The sequence below is a fragment of the Cavia porcellus genome, unplaced genomic scaffold (genome assembly GCF_034190915.1).
Source record: "Cavia porcellus strain 051 isolate PalLab524CR breed Dunkin Hartley unplaced genomic scaffold, mCavPor4.1 scaffold_38, whole genome shotgun sequence".
In the NCBI taxonomy this organism is placed as follows: domain Eukaryota; kingdom Metazoa; phylum Chordata; class Mammalia; order Rodentia; family Caviidae; genus Cavia; species Cavia porcellus.
Window position 1 is genome coordinate 11,115,095 of NW_026947521.1, and position 20,637 is coordinate 11,135,731.

The window sequence follows — 20,637 nt, forward strand, 5'->3', positions numbered from 1 at the left end:
TCAAATGAACTAATAAAAATGATTACCTCGACTTGTGCTTGTTGCCTTGCTAAAATTATGTTAAAAACATCTAAAGTCTTCTCCAGGTCCTACGAAACAGAGACACTTGTAAATAAGGGAAATAATCATTAGATTAAAGTTTTCTTATAAGATTTCTAGGCTTATCTAGTTCATTCCCAAAACTTGTGATATAATCAAACTGGAACATATGCTAATCTTTGAAACCATTTAATTTTTACAGCAAGAAATTAAGTTTTCTAAGGAAGTATATTACATTTAAACACCTTAAGAAAATAAGAACTTTTCTGTGAAACTTTAAAAATCACAGACAGCTTTACATGTACATGGCAACAAAAATATTGAGAAAAAGGATTTCTTTTAGGTAGTAGCCTTACTTCTTACACTTCCTACTTTCCATATTATTTCACAATTATCATACTAAAGGCATCATTGCAAAACACACAAAATATTAAGAATATAAAATTCTGCAAGTCAGTAAGTAAGCTAAAGTAGAAACTGAATTTCAGAATTTACAATGAAGTATGTAGGAAGTATTTAACATTTCCCAGATGACTTGTATTTTAGGTCCTTTATGTATTATCTTATGCAATTCTCACAACTTGTAAGACAGGCACTGTTTCTACTTCCTACCTCAGAATAACAGACTTAAGAAACTCATGTCCAAGATCAGAACACTTCGTAAGCCCTGAGCCCAAATTCAGCTGACTCTGATACCTATGCCAATTCTAATATATTATGCTAGTGATTGTTACGTATTTCACAATACCACAAATTCAACTTGTACTTCGCATTATCAACCAGTGGCAGAAAGAGTTCTATAATCCAGATCATATGACAAATTATGTATTCAGTATATTTTCTATCTGTTATAAGAACAAATAAACCTCTGTCCTACCCCAAACTAAAAGCTGTTTTAAAAAATAATACCTTAAACTCTTTTTTAAAAAAGCCATGGTCACATAAATACGGAACTTTTAAGAGAAAAACATGTAAACAGAGCTAACTAGTAAATATATAAAAATGCTATTACAAAACCCTAAACATCTACCAAAAGGGTTTACAGTAACATTATTTCATCTGTTCTCAGGACTGGGAAAAGATTTTATTAAAGAAAAAAAAATGGAAAAACATACTCTTAAATTTCCCATAAAATCCTCTCACAAGCTGTTCTAAAATTATATTTTAATTCAAATAAGTGAAGAATCAACATTAAAAGGTGATCAGACAATTAAGGGCTCTCACCACTGTGCACAAAGTATACCTGAATTTGTTTCTGGATTTCTTCCAAGAGTTTAGTCTGAGTTAGCTTATTCTTGTAAGCGATTTTATAACTCTTGAGTAACTCTCTATGCTTCTTTATGTTACACCATGACCACATCTGTGTACATCTTCTTATATGAACTTCAAGAACTGAATCAATGGCATACTTCCACCTGAAAATCAAAACTTTTTAATGCATATGCACATAAAACATTTAAGAGAAATCAAGGAAAATAGCTCTGACTTTTAGATATTGCACTGTTAAATATCTTGGAATAAAATTTCCACTCTAACAGTGTGTCTCAATTATAGTTCTCTGGCTTAAATACATTCAGAATGAACACCCTCCAGGAAGAAGGTATGCCAAAGCAAATCAACTCTTTGGCACCCAGCAGACCACATATGCCCTGGTGGTCCTGTAAGATTACAGACCCTCTTGCCCTCACAGCTATCCCAGTTCAGCAAGTTCAGGAAGTAAATACATACAGATACATGTTTCAGAAGTTACCGCCACTGCTAAGCAACACATGATAGTATTCCAGCATGGTTACAACCTTAGGTCCCAGTAAATGACTACAGAGAAAGCAGGGTTTTTTAAATGCTGAAAATCTTAAATACTAAGTTAAAAAATTTGGATATAGATGCAAGAATACAAAAGGATGTGCTTACCAAAAAAGTACCACAACCATATAAAAGATGTCCCTCCTCGGCTTTTGGAGAGGAGGGGAAGACCCTATTTTTTTCTGAGTGGGTATACTACATTGCTTACAGGTCTCTTAATTTTGACATATTGTATAATTATGCTTCTCATAAAATAAAAAAAGCAAGCTCATACTTACCATTGCCTACAATTGGTATGAAGTGGTAAATTAGGTTTATATTTCCTATAAGGTACATTTCTAACCATATAATCCAACGATTCCAAAAGGTCAATCATACTTAAGTACTATTAAAACAAAACAAAAAACCAGGTTCATTATATTACACATTTTCAATAAATGTCAAATTTTATTATATTTTTTACTCTAAGACTTCTTCTCTGAACTTCTTAACAACCTAGTTCTACTTATTTCTGAACTAGTTTATTTTTAAAACTATTTCCATGTCTGCTGGATCATAACTTCACTGGTAGCTATCTATGAGTTAATTTTCAAACTGCTCCAGGAAACCGCTATGCAACTAAACAGGATAAAACTAACTAACCAACTAGCTTACCACCATCACAACAATGTGTGGATTTCAAACACTTCAACACTTCAAACGGCACGGCACGAGATATACACAGAGCGAACTCGAATGCAAGCAAGACCAAAGAAAAGGCAACTTCAGTTTGCTCCTTGCCAATTTTCTTAAAGCAATTCAACGGTTACGTACATTCATGTCTAGTGCGAACTTAAATGTATTTAAATTAAGAACATATCTGTATTTCAAAGACTGAAGGGGGAGAGAAAAGATGTAAAATATTTCTTTGAAATTTTTTATGATGACAAGTTGCAATGATAAGATTTTGGAAATATTAAGCTAAATAAAATAGGTTATTAAAGTTAATCTCATTTTTTTGCTTTGCTAATGTAGCTAACCAGAACATCTAACATTACAAAAGTGCTGTATAATAACTAGACAGTACTGGGCTAAACTCTCTTGGCCAAATCTCATACCTAAATCTGCAACTCAAATCAGTCATACAACTATACTTGGGAAACAAAAAGAAAAAAGCTGCCAAGACACTTATTTTACAAAATAGACAACACTTAACATGAAGGTCTAGTGTTAAAAACTAAGAAAGGAAAAACCACATTAAAATTTAAATAAATGAAAATATTATTCATTATAGTTTGATAAGATTCTGCAACATCTAAAGTCAGATAAATGAAAAAAAATTCTTCAGCTTGAAATTTTTTTTTCAGAAAAAGATTACTTGAAAAGTCAAATCTCCACAAAACAAACAAAGAGAACCAACAGATTTCACAAAAGAATCATCACAAAAGACAAAAGCGACCTAGATTCAAAACTACTAACGTGCCCTTGCATCTCACCTGGGGCTTGGTCAGCTCAATGGCAATATTCTGCACTTCTATGCTCCAATCTAATTTGGGAGTTTTGAGTTCTACTTCTGCATGAGGATTCATGTAGAGTTTTGCAGAGGCTGATATTGGCTGGAAAACTGACATCACATGAGAAGATATGAGTATGTTTATACACCCTTACATATGAACAACTTAAATAATCTGAGAGCACTATTATTTTAGAAGTAAAATGATCGAAAATAAAATAAAATCACTCCCAAAAACATGTAAAGTAGCTGTTCATCTTCACCCTGCCAATAAATGTTTGTATACACACTGAAGTCCTGTACTCCTAGGTAAGAAATGTACATAACACAGTCTACCTTTGGCTACTCATTTTGTATAAAATTAAGTTTCTTTACCCTTGCACAAAGCATTTAATACACTTATTATTCACTAAATATACTAATAAAATGAAATAAAATACAATTAATTTTCCTTAATCATTGCTAAAATTTAGGAACAGAATCATGAATAAAATTAAATACCTAAAAGACACCACTACTTTATGATTTTTAAAATACTCATGACACATGTACTATTACAATGAAATAAATAACGTAATTTGGAGGCTGAAAAAAATGTGTATTAGCAAAGATGATAGCTCAAAGCAAGGTGATAAGCTTTGTGAATATAATTTCAACTGTTACAACACTTTATGATGCTCATAAAATTATGAAAAGTATTAACTTAGCTACAAGATATAGATGAGCCCAAAGAATGAAGCTGTAGTGTTTTTGTATTCGTTTATCCATCAATGAAACTAAATGCTACTGCAGACACAGCTGCAGCACAGTGGCTGCCCTGAGTTTGATTCCCAGTAACAAACCCACCTCCATCCCTGCAAAAAAACTAAAGGCTTTCACAAACAGCGCTTGAAAACTACCATCACTAAGGAGAGGAGTATGAGTAGGATAGAAAGTGACAACCATCATCCAACAGCAAGAGAACAGGAAGAAGACAACAGAAGTAAACCAGTCGAATACAGAATATGGAAGAACACAGGTACAAAAGCTGAGGACAGTTAGGGCCATAACTCAGCGGCTAAGTACCTGCCTGGTAAGCGAAGGTCTTAAAAGTTCAATTTTTAAAAAGCTGAGGACAATTACAAAGGGACACAATAAGCAAAAGCAAACCAATACCTTCTTTAGAATGAAACTGAAATAGAGAAAATATGGGAAAGACACCTTTCAAATAAAGGTGACATTGTCAAAAAATAGAAAAGCTCACTTTAAAAATATGGGCAGATTTATCTTGCAAGAATAGTGGCAGCACAGAGGAGGAATGCTTAATACCCAGGGGTCAGAGACTTGGTTATCTTTTATAAAGAAAGAAAAAGAACTGCTAAGTCCTAAAATGAGTACAATTACAAGGCATAAAGAAAACATGGAAGCCAAAGAAGGTTGGCTACAAGGAGCTGACGGCTTTCGGGCCCTCCTGCCTCCTTCTCCAGCAGATGCCTTTCGAGCTATTCCCAAGCAGCACAGCGCTCTAGCCATGAAATGAAGGCATAAAATGAGTGTGCTCTTCTTGTCCACATAAGTTAATAAGGAAGTGCGGTAAAATATTCCACTACAACTTACTAGTACTTACTGTATTGATGGTTTGGAGGTCTCTGTCTACTTGGTAAGAATTTCATTTTTCAGTTGATCCTAAAGAAAGCATTTAAATTTTTTGAGACTAGAAAAGAAGCTGCAAACAGATTCAGCCACATATAGAGAAACAACTTGGTTATTACATCAATATTTTTATTCCTCTCTTTGTAACTAATTAGTCTATAGGAAAAACATGCTGAATATCATTTACAGATATATTTCTCTAGCATACTAAAAATATAGAAAGTGGTAATTTTTAAAACACTAAATGTCTACATTGTAATATTATTTCCCCCTTTTTTTCTTTTTTGAAGTCAGGGTCTCACTATGTAGCTCAGGCTGGTCTTGTGCTCACTCTGTACCCGTAAGGTGGCCTCAAACTCAATGGTCCTCCTGCTCAGCCTCCCGAGTGCTGGGATTACAGGCATGTGGCATCACACTGCCCCTCTCTCTGACTTTAAAAAAACCCATATATATGTATACTCCTACAAATTTCTAGTCAAAGGTTAAGTTATTTACTGCCATGAACACCAGCATAAGAACATGTTTAAGTCCTACTTTTGGTCTTTTTAGTTGCATACCCAGACCACACATTAAGTCATTTTCATCACTTCGCCACCTTTTAAGGTACAACACATGTTTTTAGCCAGGCATGGTGATGCACACCTCTAATCTCAGCACTTGGGAGGCTGAGGAAGATCTCTGTTGAGGTCAAGCCCAGTCTAGACTACATAAGTAAGTTTAGAGCCAGGCTGTAGTAATACACACTGAGATTTTGTCTCAAACACACTCACATACACACACACACACACACACACACACACAAAGTACACACACAAAATACACACTACGATGCATTCTGACATGGAGTATATTCATGACATTATTGTTGCGGTAGAGATAATGAATATACTCATCATCCCAAATTTCACTTCGTCCCTTTACAAGCCCCAGTTCCTCCCCACCACTGACTTCCAGGCAACCACGGATTTACTTTTTGTTCTACAGATCATTTGCAGTTCCTATGCTTTTTTTAAGAAGTACAGTATGGTTTCTTTTAGCCAGCATAATTATTTTAACACTGGTCCTTATTATTGTATTAATAATTCTTGCCCTTTAACTGGATGTAGTATTAATCATCTAATAGACATTTGGGTTGTTTATAGTTCTTATTCTTAGAAGGTACCGTGAACATCTTTCTATGTTTCTGTAGATATAATTCTCTTCTCTTGTGGATAAATAGAGGACAAACACTCAGTGTAACATTAGCTACGAGAAACTGACAGACTGATTTACAAAATGATTTTACCAATTCGGCATTCTCACCAGCTTCGTATAAGAATTCCAGGAAATTATAACATTATCTCACTTTGGTTTTCACTTGTATTTCCCTACAGAATCAAGATGTTTATACATCTTTTCATGTGTTTGTGTGCCCTACAGAATTTCTTAGGTGATGAGTTGGTTGACATCTCTTTCCCTATTTTCTTGTCTTTGTTTACAATATTCATAATCATTGTCAAATAAAATATTACAATCTAAGAGTGCCATTAAAATGAGTATAAAAGCCCAAATGAAGTTTTTAAGTTTTATAGGTTCTTACATCACTATGTAGCGAACAATTTCACAAAACATTCAAATCAGAAACTATCTTGAAGGCATACAGATTTCAACACTGTTTTTCACACTTCCAATTCAGTGACATACAAGTTAAACAAAGGACTGTGGCCTGTCCTCATTGAGGGGCTCTGTCATACAACATAATTAGGGAGTGGAGGTGGCTCTTCCAAAATTACCAAGATCTGTTCTCGGGACCCCTGGTAGGACAGGCGGCAGTTCACATTCCAGTAAGCACTGAGACTATCCAGTCGGATTAGCTAGGAAAGAAAAGAAAAACTGTCAAGCAATGAACAAACACAAAAGATAAAGCAAACTATGGTAGAAGACTACGCTCATGTTCACAACCCTGAGATTAACCAACTGCCACTTTGAACTTTTAAAGAAAATAATGCAAAGTTAAAGGAAAATATGTTCACAGTCTCTATTATTAAGCTTAGTATTTGCTAAACTGTGTGCCCAAGAACACAATTTCCAAGATATTCATTCATTCAACTATCAAACTGACCGGAGTTTAGCAGTTAGCAGATCCAGGAAACATTCTGCTAGACACAGAAGAAATGACACCTCTGGCAGACACCAGTGACTGTCTCCAAGGGAGGGGAGGGTGGTGCCAGAGCATCTCTAACCAACACAGTGAGGACCGCTAACACTATGAACATTGCAGTAGGAGGTTCACTGCACTTATTAGCATATTAAAGTACCTTGAAGCCCTTAGCTTACAATAAAATGAAACACACCTGTTTAATTACAGCGTGCTTGCTACTTAAAATTAGTAGCCTCACTTAACCAGAGAATACTTTTCCTACAAAACCTAACAGCATCTCTGACTTACATGAGATACTGTCATGCGCTCCAGGCCTCCAGTTGGACTCATGGAGGGCACTGCCATGAACTCTAGGTCTTCAGCTAGGCTTGCACAGCCAACTGAAGGTGCACACAGATAGCAGAGTTGCAGGATCAAGACACAGGATGGCAGAGTTGTTGAGCCAGGACGGCTTCTGCCTAGATTTCAGAGCAAAGCAAGTGTGCTCCTAAGAGGGCAGTGTGTAAAAGGTTTGAGTATAAAGCAAAAGCAGAGGGGGTCAAGAGAGAAGCCCTAGGTGCCACTACCATCAGAAGTGCCATGGGGCAGTCACCCAAGCCCTCTGGAGTTCACAACTTGCCACAGATTGCCTCCAAGGCTGGACATGGAACTATAGGAACTATAGGACTTAATGTTTGCCCTGCTGGATTCTGGACTTGCTTTGTCCCATTCCTTTATACCCTGCTTGTACATTCTGGAATGGAAATGCCTGTATTGTGCCATTGCATCCTGAAAGTTTAAGTCTCTTTTCATTCATACAGAGACTCACAGCTAACAGTTTGCCTTAGATCTTGAGAGACACTTGAGACTTGGACTTTTCAGCAATGCTGGAACTGTTAGGACTTCAGCAACTCTTAGCAATGGACCAAATGTCTTTTGCATAAAGAGATGTACATGAGTCTTTGGGGGGCGAGGGGCAGAACGCTATGGTTTGTGTCTAGATGTCCCCCAAAGCCTTATACAGTCAGAAAGACTGGCTTTCCAGTGGTGACTGAATCTAGAGTTGTGATTGATTCATCGTCTCCTGTTGGGATGGGGGGTGTGAGTCTACACCCAGCCTAGGGTAGGCAGCCCACACACAATGTAAAAGAACAGAAGAGGCTTGCTCCTCTTTTGCTCATTTCTTTTGCTGTCTTCCACCACCATGAACGGTTGCCCCTTTCCCATACCACCCCGAGACTTAGAACTAGCTGATTATGGACTGAAACCTCCACAAACTGAGCTAATAAACCTTTACTTCCTTTAAAAAAATCTAATAGTATCTCAATTACCTAATGCTTCATAAAATACCATATTCTTCACCTTACAGACGAACAACCTAAGATTGAGAGTCACACAGTAATAAGCAGAGCCAGAACTAGACTTTGGACTTTCAATTCACCCCAAGAGCACATTCTGCTCCACCATTTCAAGGAAAGACATTAAGTACTTGCACCTAGAAAACTAACAAAAGAATTTTTACTCTAATAATAATAATACAATACCTTGTATATAATTTTTTCTGCTTCATTTAATATGCATGGAGTCCAATTCTCGTTTGTAGTCTAAAAGAAAGAGTAACTATGAAATGTGGTATATGACAGTGTTTTAGTATCCTCAAGTAGAAACAAAATAACACATAAAGAAAACATACTTAGCTACTGTTGGCTAGTGTTACCTAATTCTTTATGTATCTGCATGGCAAAATCAAAGGAACTGTGAAACATAACTTGGGTTCACTCCTTTAGGAAATTACAGAGTTAATGTGTGAATGGAAGAATTGGGTATGAACAGAAACAAGAAAGCCTGCCTGTATTCTGTTGAAGAAGGCACACACTTTTAAAAGATACTACTTTCTGTAACATAGAAAGCAAACCAGAAAAGCATGGGAATGACAGCAGGGCCATGTGCCCTGCAAGGACAGCATAGCCAACAATGCTGTTTGGACCCGATTTAACAGCCAGCACATTACTGATGACCTTGCTGAGGACAAGAAAGGGGGAAGGCACAGGTAGTAAATTCCAGAAAAGTGTGGTTGTATAAGAGAGAGAAGGCAGTAGTTTCAGGGCCTGAGAGGGACTGGGGACATTAAGGAGGGGCTTTTAGCTGTGTTATAAAGAGGAGCCATGCACATGTTTAAGTGTGTGGGCAGGAGGAGATGAAGATTTAGGAGAGGGAGACTGACTCCCTGGGATGCTAGGGCGGGACACAGGTTTCTGAGGGTACGAGGCCTGAATAGAGCGGGAGGAGGATGTTAGGTTGAAAGGTTAGACACACCCTAGTTTCCCTGTTCATTGATTAATTCCTGTCACTGGTTGTCCAGCTCTCTTTCTCACTCTTCCACTTCATGTACCTATATACCTGCACTTCCTGGTGTGTGCTTTTAGGACTGCTCCATCACCACATCTCTCGGTTTCTCTGCCAGTAACCCTCGTTCACGTTTCCTCCTCGCCTTCCCTGAGGTCCTCGCCCTCAGTGGCAAGTCTCCCGTATGACTTATCATCCACCGCCCTTGAGTTTAACTGTATATGCCGTTTATTTGTAGAAAAGCCTTATGCAGCTGTTTTTCCTCATTTCTATGCCCTTCCCCCGGCAAATGTTTCCTACAATTGCCCTAAATACAAGCAAGTCCAATCTATATATATACAACTGTATTCTCTAGCAAACAAACAAACCTATTTATGAAATAACCAAACTGAATCACTTATGTGTCTCCCAATGTGACAGATTTACGTAAATACATACACATGCACAGCCACCTAGAAAATCCATTTACCTGTATCAAGTGGTAGCACTTAGCCCAACATACATTTTCCACCCCACTTTTCGCACATATTAAGATAGTTCTTATTCCTTTCAGACTGTTTGCTATTTAGATATATTTGTAAATTTAAATTTTAAAATTTAGTATTTTAAGTAACTTTTAAAATTGGTATTTAGATCTACTTGTGGTAAGAAAAATGAAAATGAAAGAATGTCATGTAATAAGAGCATCACCAAAAATGTTGAATTTCTACAAAACTGCAGCAACCTAATATAAAAAATGCATTAGCTAGTTGCAGACATAGTTGATTTTAGGCAATTCAGCTTATGACTTCACAGCGATATTTCAGAGGTTCCACCAAAATCAAAACCAAGGCAACATTACCAGTAGACTAAGCTCCCCCAGGGTAACACCAAATGAGAGCGGCTGCTCCGGATCAGTGACCTGCCAAAGAAAAGGGACAAAAGGATACATGGAAAGTGATGGTGACCTGTGGCCCATCCCTTCCAACAGTGGTGGGGAAACATGATTACAGGTGAGTCATACAACCCAACTGACAGGAAGGAAAGAAAGGCCCAGAAAGAGCAGGTCAGCACCCACAGCACCAGGGACAACACACTTCAGGATCTAATATGCTTTCCCAGGTTCAGAGACTCAGTAACCATCGCTAACAGAGTCCTAGAGAGAGTTAAGGAGAGACCGTCTTCAAGACACTCAATAACACTGCCACTAACTCCTTTTTATAACACTTAAAATTGTCACAATTAGAAACACAAATTGCTTCTTTGGGCCTTTACTTTTCTTGACAGTGCTTTCTTACGAAGCATTTCTACAATGCTTTGTTAAGAAAAATTAGATTAATATTTAATTTCCTGTCTTTTCATTCAAAATCTACCCATGTTAAACTTTTGTTTTATTCCTGAACTTTTGGTGTAAGTTATATTTACAGAGTGTTCAGAGCTTTCCACAGGATGCACAGACATTATCTGAGACATCTTGAAGACAGTCAAGTTACCAAGAACCACTGCATTGGGCCAGGGATGTAGCTCAGCAGCGCAACACCTGCCGCAAGCACAAGGCCCTAAGTTTGATTCGTGGCACCCAAAAGAGAGACAGAAAAAAAAAAAAAAAAGAATCACTTGATCATGATAGAAATGAGCAAAGCACAAAGAAATACTAGTATAATATTCTAAGTAACCCAAGACCCCAAAATTTTACCACATGCTCTTCTTAAACAGGAAAAATGCATATACGCCCTCATATAGTTGATACTGTGCACTCTTAGCCTTATTTGTAATTAACGCAGGTAATGATTTATAGCAAAACACTTCCCTATTTCCTTACATTCATCTTTTTGTACCTACAGATAAAATAATCTGTGGCTATTTCAGAAAGAACTTCAACAACACACAACTCCACAATCTCCACTACCCTATTCACAATTACTATTAGCCAGTGAGCACGTTTATGATAAAAAATACTTTCCCATTGATTTTTTGTTTTATGAGAGAAAGTCTCAATATATAGTTCACACTGGTCTTAAAACTAAGTAGCCCAGGGCCAGGGATTTAGCTCAGTGGCTGCCTGGTAAGCTCATGATTGTGAGTTCGATCCCTGCTACCAAAAAATAAAAAATAAAAATAAAATAAGAAACTATGTAGACCAAGCTGACCTCAAGCTCGTGTCAACCCTCCTGCCTCAGTTCCCCAAGTGCTGGAATTACACACATGTGCCACCACGCCAGGCTATTTTTCCCACCTCTTACATTCTGTGTTTCTCATAGCTTTTTAGCTATAACAGGAACTCTTTATGCTTTGTAATGTTCTTCTTTAGATAGTTCTAAAACATTTTTGTCACCAATTAAAACATGACAGATGTTACTTACCCTATTCCTGTGCATCTCTTTTTTACTAAAAGGAAAGAAATAATGTACCTTTCTAATTATACTGGGACAGTAAAAAGCTTAGTTTAGGTTCAAACTGAGGCCTTCATCCAATAATATGTCAGAGTGATTTTTTGCTATTTTCCAAATTGACAATGTATATATCCAATTCCAAGTCCACACATTTGTTTACTATAAAATGATGTGGCTTTTGGGCTGGGGATTTAGCGCAGTGGCATAAGCACCTGCCTTGCAAGCAGGCAGTCGTGAGTTTGATCCCCAGTACCGATAAAAAGGAAAAAGACAAAAAAAAAAAAAAAAAAAAAGAAAGAAAGAAAGAAAAATGTGGCTTTCAACAATCTTTTCTCTTAAGAGTCCACTTCTTATCATTAGGGAGTTTTGTGTTCATTTACGTATTTCCAGTAAGTAACTTGCTTTGCCACCATCAGTATGTGAGGGTTCACATTTCTTCATAGTTTTAACAAAATCTTTCACTCTCCTGTGTTATTTTTGTGTGTTAGAACATGAGCTTTTATAATGCATTTTGTAAGACATTTATGTTAATGAAATTCATCTGAATAAACTCCGTAAAGCCAGTGTATAAACCTACTCTAAAATAGAGATCCTTTCTGAAAAGCTACCAGTGTGCTTGAGTACTAAGCACAGAGAGCTAATCAGGAAATGAAAATATACCTACTGTCAGTACTGTTTAATTCAAACCCAAAACAAAAAAGAATGCAGATTCATTTTTAGAAAGATGGACTAAGATTTCCCCTTTCTTGAGTAAATAATAAAAGCTAAAATTTCTAAACCAAGAGCATTCTACCACTGAACTACACTCCCTGCCCTTTTCTAACGTTATATGGACACAGGATCATGCCCAATTGCCCAGCTCACCTCAAACTTAAAATCCTCCTGCCTCAGCCTCCCAGGAGGCTGGGATTATTCCAGTGGACCCCACCCCTGGTTTATTTCAAGCTTTAAACTCAGGGAAACAGACACAATTCAAGATACATTATACTTTAGCTAAATTCTTACCAACTAATGGTAAGCTTTTGGTCATAAGTGAAATTTTTGGTTTCTAAGTATAATGTCGCATATTGTAAGTAGCTGTGGGTGGCTTAATCCACTGAGTAGAAGGGAAAGAGAACGGCACCACACTCAGACGACCGTTGTTTTAGTCCCTTTCCTATGGATGACCACTACCACTGGTTATTTAATAAACTCCAGGAACTAACTGCTCAGATCCTTAAAGTTATCAGTCTTAACGCATAAAACAAAATTTTAAAAAACAGAGGACAACACGTGGTGGTTTCATGTCACCTTTACATATGTGCGTACTCAATGAAAAGAGCCCAGTGCAGAAAACACATGCAAGAACATTAATCTCAGATTCTGGGGAGATACGAGTCAGGCACAAAAGCAAATGCCTCTACTGACTGCACTGAGATCACTGAAGCACGAGGGGCACAAGTTCAAGTCCTGCATGGGCCCCTTCACAAGACACTCGAAAAATTTTTAAAAGGTCTAGGACTGTAGTTCAGTAGTAGAGTAACTGGGTTTGATCTGCAGTACTGCAAAAAATAAAAAATAAATCATGTTGGGTACAGATGAACCATACAAACCAAGACTATTATATAATATACATTTGTTAACTTAAACCAAATAATTGAAATTACTTACATCATCTTCATATTTAATGTGAATGTCTGTGATTTTCACTTGTACATTTTTTATTATTTGAGTTGCCAATTTTTCCAAAAATGTATCCTTTTTTGCTTCCTTAGGCTTATCTATTAAAAACAGAAAACACAAGCTCAAGCCGTGCCGTTCTCACAGCACCATGTAACGGACGCCCGAAGGAGAGGTAGGGACAGCTCAGAGGAAATTACACCTGCCCTAGCGTCATTACTTTTTCTCAGATTTAGTTTAGATTTTAATGTGATTTTCAACTTGAAATTAAATTAGAAGCTAACATTCATTTTACCTTCTGAGATAGATCAAGTGGCAATGTGTGCAAACAACACATGGCATAAAAACTACTTTTACCTACCTTTTGAGCGATCAAGACCTTTAAAACGTTTCTTAAAATGTTTTTTGTGCTTTTTACGCTTACGTCCTTCTCAGTGGAAGCATATTAGTGAGAAAAGGATAAAATTCAAGTTAGCAGACAAGAGGATAGAAAAGAAAATAAGAAAATTCTTCCCAAAAGCAAATTTTGGTATGATTCAACTTACTCTAATCAATACAAACACAAATTCATAGACCTCCTTTAATTTACAATAACATTTCTAGTAAAGAATAACCTTCCTTAATCTAGAAAATAACCTAAAGGTACAATTATACAAAAATGGGATAAAATATTCACTTGCAACATCCTTTATACATAACTTATTACTTGACAAAAGTTCCCCTTCGATTTTAATACTACCAAAATATTGGAAATGTAATAATGACAGAACTTTCAGAGGAAGGTTTGGATAAATGTGTGGCAGGAACACAAGTGAAATGGGTGGGCAGGATGCCGACAGATGACTCCCCAGATGATCCGCCTCGCAAACAAAACCCATGAGTCAAGGATGCAAAGAACATGAGAGTGACAGGAAATGCTCACAGAACCATGCACTGAACTGCCTTAGTAATTCCCTTAAACCTCATCCTTTGTTACTTAGCAGTGACTCAGTGAACTCCAGAATTAACCGACACTCGCCTCTCCCAAGCCCAACTTCCAATCCTTCACCCCCAGCTGCCCACTGGGCATCACCTCCACTTCCAAATCTGAGGTGGCCTCCGCATGGCTGCCCTGCTTCCTGCCTACTGAAGGCCCTTCTTTCCACCCACCATGTAGATTTCTTCTGAATACTACCCACAGCCTGTTAAGCCCTTGTTCAAAATTAGTTAAAGGCTCTCTGACGCCTGCCAGATAAAATTAAATCATGTTTGCCTGACAAAAAAGAGCTCTTTTGTGATGTAACCTCAGACATCCCTGTCTGCTTCTATCTCCAGCCACTCATCTTCATAATGGAAACTTCAGGAATATTATTTGTAATTTCCAATACAAGCCGTACTTTACAAAGTCTACTGTGTAAAATATCATTCCCTAAAGCTGGATTGTCCTCCCAGAAATTACCTTCTAGCAAACTTCTAGGAGACCGGGAAACCTCAGGCTCAGCACCTCTGTCTGGGTGTAGCCTTACTTAACTCCTCTAAGTAATGTGGGGTCAAGTCTCACGTGGAATTCCAGCAAACACAGGGAATCCCAGCACTACACTGCATTCACGGTGTTTACACAAGTCCCTTGCCCTGAAGCAGGAGGTTTCCTCTGGCAGTCTGTTTGTTTTAGGGCAGGGTGTAAAATCTGGGCACTGTTAAAATGAATTCAAAAAAACCCACATGTAAACATTATAACGAAACATATAAAGTCTATGTGACAAATTGACTTGTTGATTAATTGTATTGCTATACACAGACTGCATGTTATACATACATTTGAGAGCATATACATGAAATTTAGCTTGAAATTTTACTTTGTTTTCTTGATATTTGTAAACTGTTACACTACTAAATTAAGAATCAACTTCAGTTTATAAGACTAAAATCCCAAGTTTCAAGGAGAAAATATCTACTAAAATATGTAACAGAATCTGGGTAGTACTAATAATAGTATTTCTAGTCACAGTGATAGTCTGGACTCTATTTCATTCATAAATTAAAAATACATGCCAGGCATGGTGTGATGCACCCCTATAATCTTAGCACTTGGGAGGCTAAAGCAGGAAAATGAAGGCCAAGTTCCAGGTTACCCTGGACAACATAACGAACTCAGGCCAGGTTAAACTACATAAGGAGATCCTGTCTCAAAAAACAAAATTAAATAAATAAATAAAAAGACTGAGTTCTCAAATACCATGTGAAAACAAACAAGTAAGACACTAGCTCTGAAAATCATTCTACCTGGCTAGAACAGCAGGGTCTCTTCTTGTCTGACCTGTCCTTGTTGTTCCAAGGTTGTTCCAGCCCCTTGTCACGTCTCTGAACTCCATGTTAGAGATGCCACATTACACTTCTCTGAACGGTTTCACAGCTGAGTACTACATAGTTCCTTAGAGAACATTTCTAACTAATCTGGTAAATAATAAATCTATTATTCTCAATCATGCTCTAAAGCAGTTTTCAAATATTTTGGTCTCAGGATCCTTTGACACACTTAAAACCTGAGGCTTTGAAAGAGTTTTTATCTTTTGTGGGTTGTAACTTACTGATATTAATTATGCTGGAAATCTAAAACAGAATTTTTGAAGTATTTTGATTAATTCACTAAAAAAATAAACTATTACATATATAATTACACAGACAGCATATAGTTAAGAAGACAAGCATATACTCCTAAACAAAAACTTGGAGTGAGAAAGAGTCACACGGTTACAACCCTTTTAACAGCTGGCTCAAGACACAGCTGGATTCATGTGTCGCCTCTAATCCAATCTTTTGAGATACGTTGTTCTGACTAAAGGATATGGCAAAAACATCATTTCACTACAGATACACAATGGGAAAGACAAATATTTTCATGACCTTTCCAAGTAATTATGAATACAACATTCCAAGTGGTAGTCTCTTAAAGGCAGTTGTCTCATGAAATCTAAAACATTATCAATGAACTTTTCACCAGCATTAAAATCAATTGGTTTGCTCTGCACTTTAACCTTTTAAATGATTTATTTCTATTCATTACTAGTGCATTTGGAAATGTTGCTTATCTGAACTGTGCAAACCTGTCCAATGTTGGGTCATTTCCTTATTTAATATCCAAAGTCCTATCTGTTACTATCACCAACAGTCTCATCAGAAAAGTCTTCTAAGTATTAAGAAATGTCAAGCTCAAAGTAGCAAGTGTAAGGTTTTCAAAACTCTTAAAGTATTCCTCAGTTACTTTGTTCCATCGAACAACTCCCAAATCTGAATAATGATAATCCGTCAATTATTTTTTCAGGTAAACATGATTTTCCATTAAAAAAAGCAACCCAACTGCATGAACACTTTCTTCAGACCTACCCCTTAAGTACACTTGCTCTTTTGTTGCATATGACATTAAAGAGACATGTGATCAAAGTTGCAGTTTATTAAAATTGTAATTTTCCTACTTTACGAAAAATGTTAATACTGAAAAGGCAAGGTGGTAAAGAACACAGCCACTACCAACGCAGCAGGGTGCCCTGCCTTGAACCATGAGCCAGCAATTTACTATCGCATTTGTGCCAACAGGGCAAATGTCCAACACTGTGCGAAATCAAGCAATATCTTAGCATGATTACGAAAATGCTTTTGACTCTGAAGAACCACTGTCCTAGAATCAGAAAAGAAAAAAAAAAAAAAAAAAAAAAAAAAAAACCTGACACCAAAAGGGGAAAGAACATATGTTTGGAAACTGAAAAGAAATAATCATGAAGTACACAGGAATTCCTGGGTAAGTGAATGAAAATATCATCAACAAAATTAACTGTTCCCATTTCAGAATCATCAATATTCTGGATCTCATTTTTTATCCAAAGTAATGCACATTACAAAGGAAGAAGAAAACCAAATCCATTAGGTGTTCCTTTATAATGACTTCTCCACTGCTTTTAACAATAGCACCCAGGGATTTTGTGAGGTATCTCACTAGGCCACTAGTACTCATTTGTACATTGGGGATGGGTCATACCTAGAAAGATTAAAAAGTACTGTGCAGCAGACTACAGAAAACCACAACCTATTAAACTGGACAGACAGCCATATTCATCTGCGTGCTGCCTTTTACATAAAAGTAGCTAAAACAAAGTAACATAGTTAGCGAACTAAAAGGGTAGATTTGCTACAAGGAAATGTGCTTTCTGGGTAATTTCACTTAATGCTGTGAATCTGCCAAGCAAATTCTTTTTCCAACTGTCACAATGAACCTACATATTAAACAAGTTTCTAGGTGCAGAAGTAATTCTAGCACAATGCTTTTTGTCTAAAATTTGAGTTACAGAGCCCGCTTGCCATTTCATCAAACCAAATTTTAAGTGCGGGTAATATATCAAATTCTTTACACTTTTAAAGTACAAAATGCAATAAATCAAATTATGGTATTAAAATAATTGCATTTGATAGGGCAACCTTCAATCTGTCCTTATGAAGCTTTGAATATCAACATGCTCTACATAACAGTAGGCTACAGACCCCCCAGAACTACCTCTAAAGCCAAACAGATCAGGGAGAATACCAGAAAAAATGCCATGATGACCTTCTATCAGAATTCTGAATATAGTTCTGTTCCCCCAACCCTGAAAAGTTTTGTTTCTTTCATAAGCTTGAAAACCACTGCTACAGAGAGAGGAGGGACTTAATTGAGAAACTGGACTACTGTGCTAGAAAACTAAAATCCCAAAGGCAGTATAAATTTCACAGTGACCGACAGATCAAACTTTGGAGTTTCACAAGGGCAGGGAACTGTGCCTGTTTACCTTGAACAACTGGCACCCAGCATCATGCTTGCCACAAAGAGATAATCAAATGTTTAGTGAATGAATCAATGGCTGGAGAAGGTAGGAAAAAGGAAACGATGGTAAAGGGAAAGGTATGAATTACATTTCCATATTTTTCAAAGGATGGCACACCATCAAATGGACTCCTCTAAGAGCACAAGCATGGATAAGAGTATAACTTTTACAGTTGAAAATAATTAACCATGCATACCCACCAGGCTTGACGTCCTTGTAAACCAAGTTTTCCAAGCCATATATGAACTGTCCTGAATGTGTGCCTGTATCCACATGGCAGCAATAACCAAAACGCAAAGCATTAAAAGACAACTTTAATTTCCACGTGTAAAATACACCTAACCTTGATTGCAAAGAGAATTAGAAACCATTCACAGGACAACTGAAATTCAATTACACCAAACCATCTACTTCTGAAGAAATACTTACAGTGACATCATTTTTATTCTTACCACATACAAACTGCATTTTCGTAGTATTAAAGTAAAAATTCTTAATCAAAACTGTGACAATCAAATTAAGCAAGACAGGCAAATACTACTGATTATAGCTAATGTCTCACTGAAATATTTTACAAATTTTCAAATGGAACAAAATAATCTATTCCTTTGGTTCTCTTTGCCTGCTCTTTTGCCCATTTCAGAAAAGTGATATTTAACACTAATTTCAGAGTCAGCGGAAATGTCCTCATTTAAATTGGTAGGATCTGCTTTCAGACACAATGTCAGAATCCTTAGGGCTCACCACCCCCTCTTTGGATTTTTAAAGAAGGCAAAAGGAGAATTTAGCTCCCTGCTGGCCGCAGATTGAAGTTCACTATTAAGAATACAGAATCTAGCTAGGGATATAGCTCAGTAGCACAAGCATCTGCCTGGCAAGCACAAGGTCCTGAGTTTGATTCCTAGCATTAAAAAAAAAAGAATACAGAATCTAGAGTCAGAGTATATTAAAATTCTAGAGCTACCATTTTCTCATTGTGTCATACGCAGCAAATGATTTAACATTCAGCTTCCTCAACTCTAAAACAGATGGCAACAGCACCTGAACTGCTGGGTGGGAACTATTCACTGAGCTAACTCATATGAAGTACTCCGAAGAATGCCTGCATCACTGAGGCTTTCCAACCTCTTAAAATTACCCTAAATTAGCTTCCCAGCCTTCCAGGGATCCACACCCTATGCAGCTCCCTAACCGTCACAGGCAGTACACACCTTCCCACCCTCACTGTCCCCTCTTACTCTTCTGCACTCTTCACAGCTAGCTGAAGTAAACAACACGACACCTTCTGCCCCGATCTCTTGTGCTGCACATGATAAGTCCAATTCTCAGCTGCCCTAACGCCTGCACCTTTTAATCAGGATGCAACACACTTTCTCCTGCTTATCTTTATACAACTGCCTCTCTGTCCAAATCAAATGTAAGATCCCTGACAAGAGGATATAATAATTTTCTAAGTTTTATGTTTCCAACAATGTGTAAGCAGACTGACATTTGACTTCTCAAAAGCATCCTTCAAATTCTTGATTTTCTAGCTAGGGTTTAATCCCTAGGCAAAATACACAAGGCTAGAAGTAAAATAAAACAACATTTAGACTTAAAAATTTTACAAAATTACATTAAAAGCTACTAAATGTCTCTTAATGACAACACCCATAACAGGAGTATGGGAAAGCAAAGACAGAAAAACGGAAAGAGAACTAGATATAGTTAATTAAATGCGAAAGAGCAACAAAGAACAGTGTCGAGGAAGACAAGTATATAACAAGCCTTTAAAAAACAAAATAGAATGAAACAGGAAACAGTTCAAGGCCAGCAGTGGAGCTCAGCGGTACAGCATAATGCCTACTCAACCAAAGGCTTTGGAGTCAACACCTAGTGCTACAAAAAACACAACAGTTCAAAGGGAAAACTTCATGAAAAAGAGGTGGAGAGGACCAAGAGATGGGTAAAGACAACCTGAAAACAATTTTCACAGTCATATAACAGATCAATTTCACATAACATGAAAAATTTAAAGTATACATAGAAGACTAGGCAAATAAAAAGCATTTACAATGCAAGAAAAATGACTACAGAAGGAAGGACACATGACCACCATCCATTATTTAACCTATGCAGTGCACAATAATATTGTCATAGTAATGTAAGTACTAACCAGAAATTGCCAAAGTTATGATGCATCCATATTATGGGATAAGGAAGAAGGCAATGCAGGTTAGAAGAGGCAGTAACAGAGGTAAACTCCTTGACTCACCACAGCAGGAGTCCTTGCCAATGCCTGCCAGCCTTCCACTAATAAGCTGCACAACAGCAGAGTGTCTGCTGCTCAGGCTTGTGATTCCC

The 20,637-nt window shown here is 37.1% G+C and overlaps 1 protein-coding gene across 1 annotated transcript in view; it reads right to left on the minus strand.

Annotated features, from left to right (window-relative positions):
- Positions 1 to 20,637, minus strand: part of LOC101787056 (intermembrane lipid transfer protein VPS13C-like) — a 120,596-nt gene that overhangs the window by 84,792 nt on the left and 15,167 nt on the right. The window contains 12 exon segments of the mRNA XM_063243335.1: positions 27 to 89; positions 1,283 to 1,454; positions 2,121 to 2,227; positions 3,318 to 3,445; positions 4,941 to 4,971; positions 4,973 to 4,999; positions 6,739 to 6,819; positions 8,630 to 8,689; positions 10,273 to 10,332; positions 13,454 to 13,563; positions 13,824 to 13,889; positions 18,495 to 18,557. Of these exon segments, the coding sequence (XP_063099405.1) occupies positions 27 to 89; positions 1,283 to 1,454; positions 2,121 to 2,227; positions 3,318 to 3,445; positions 4,941 to 4,971; positions 4,973 to 4,999; positions 6,739 to 6,819; positions 8,630 to 8,689; positions 10,273 to 10,332; positions 13,454 to 13,563; positions 13,824 to 13,889; positions 18,495 to 18,557 (968 nt within the window).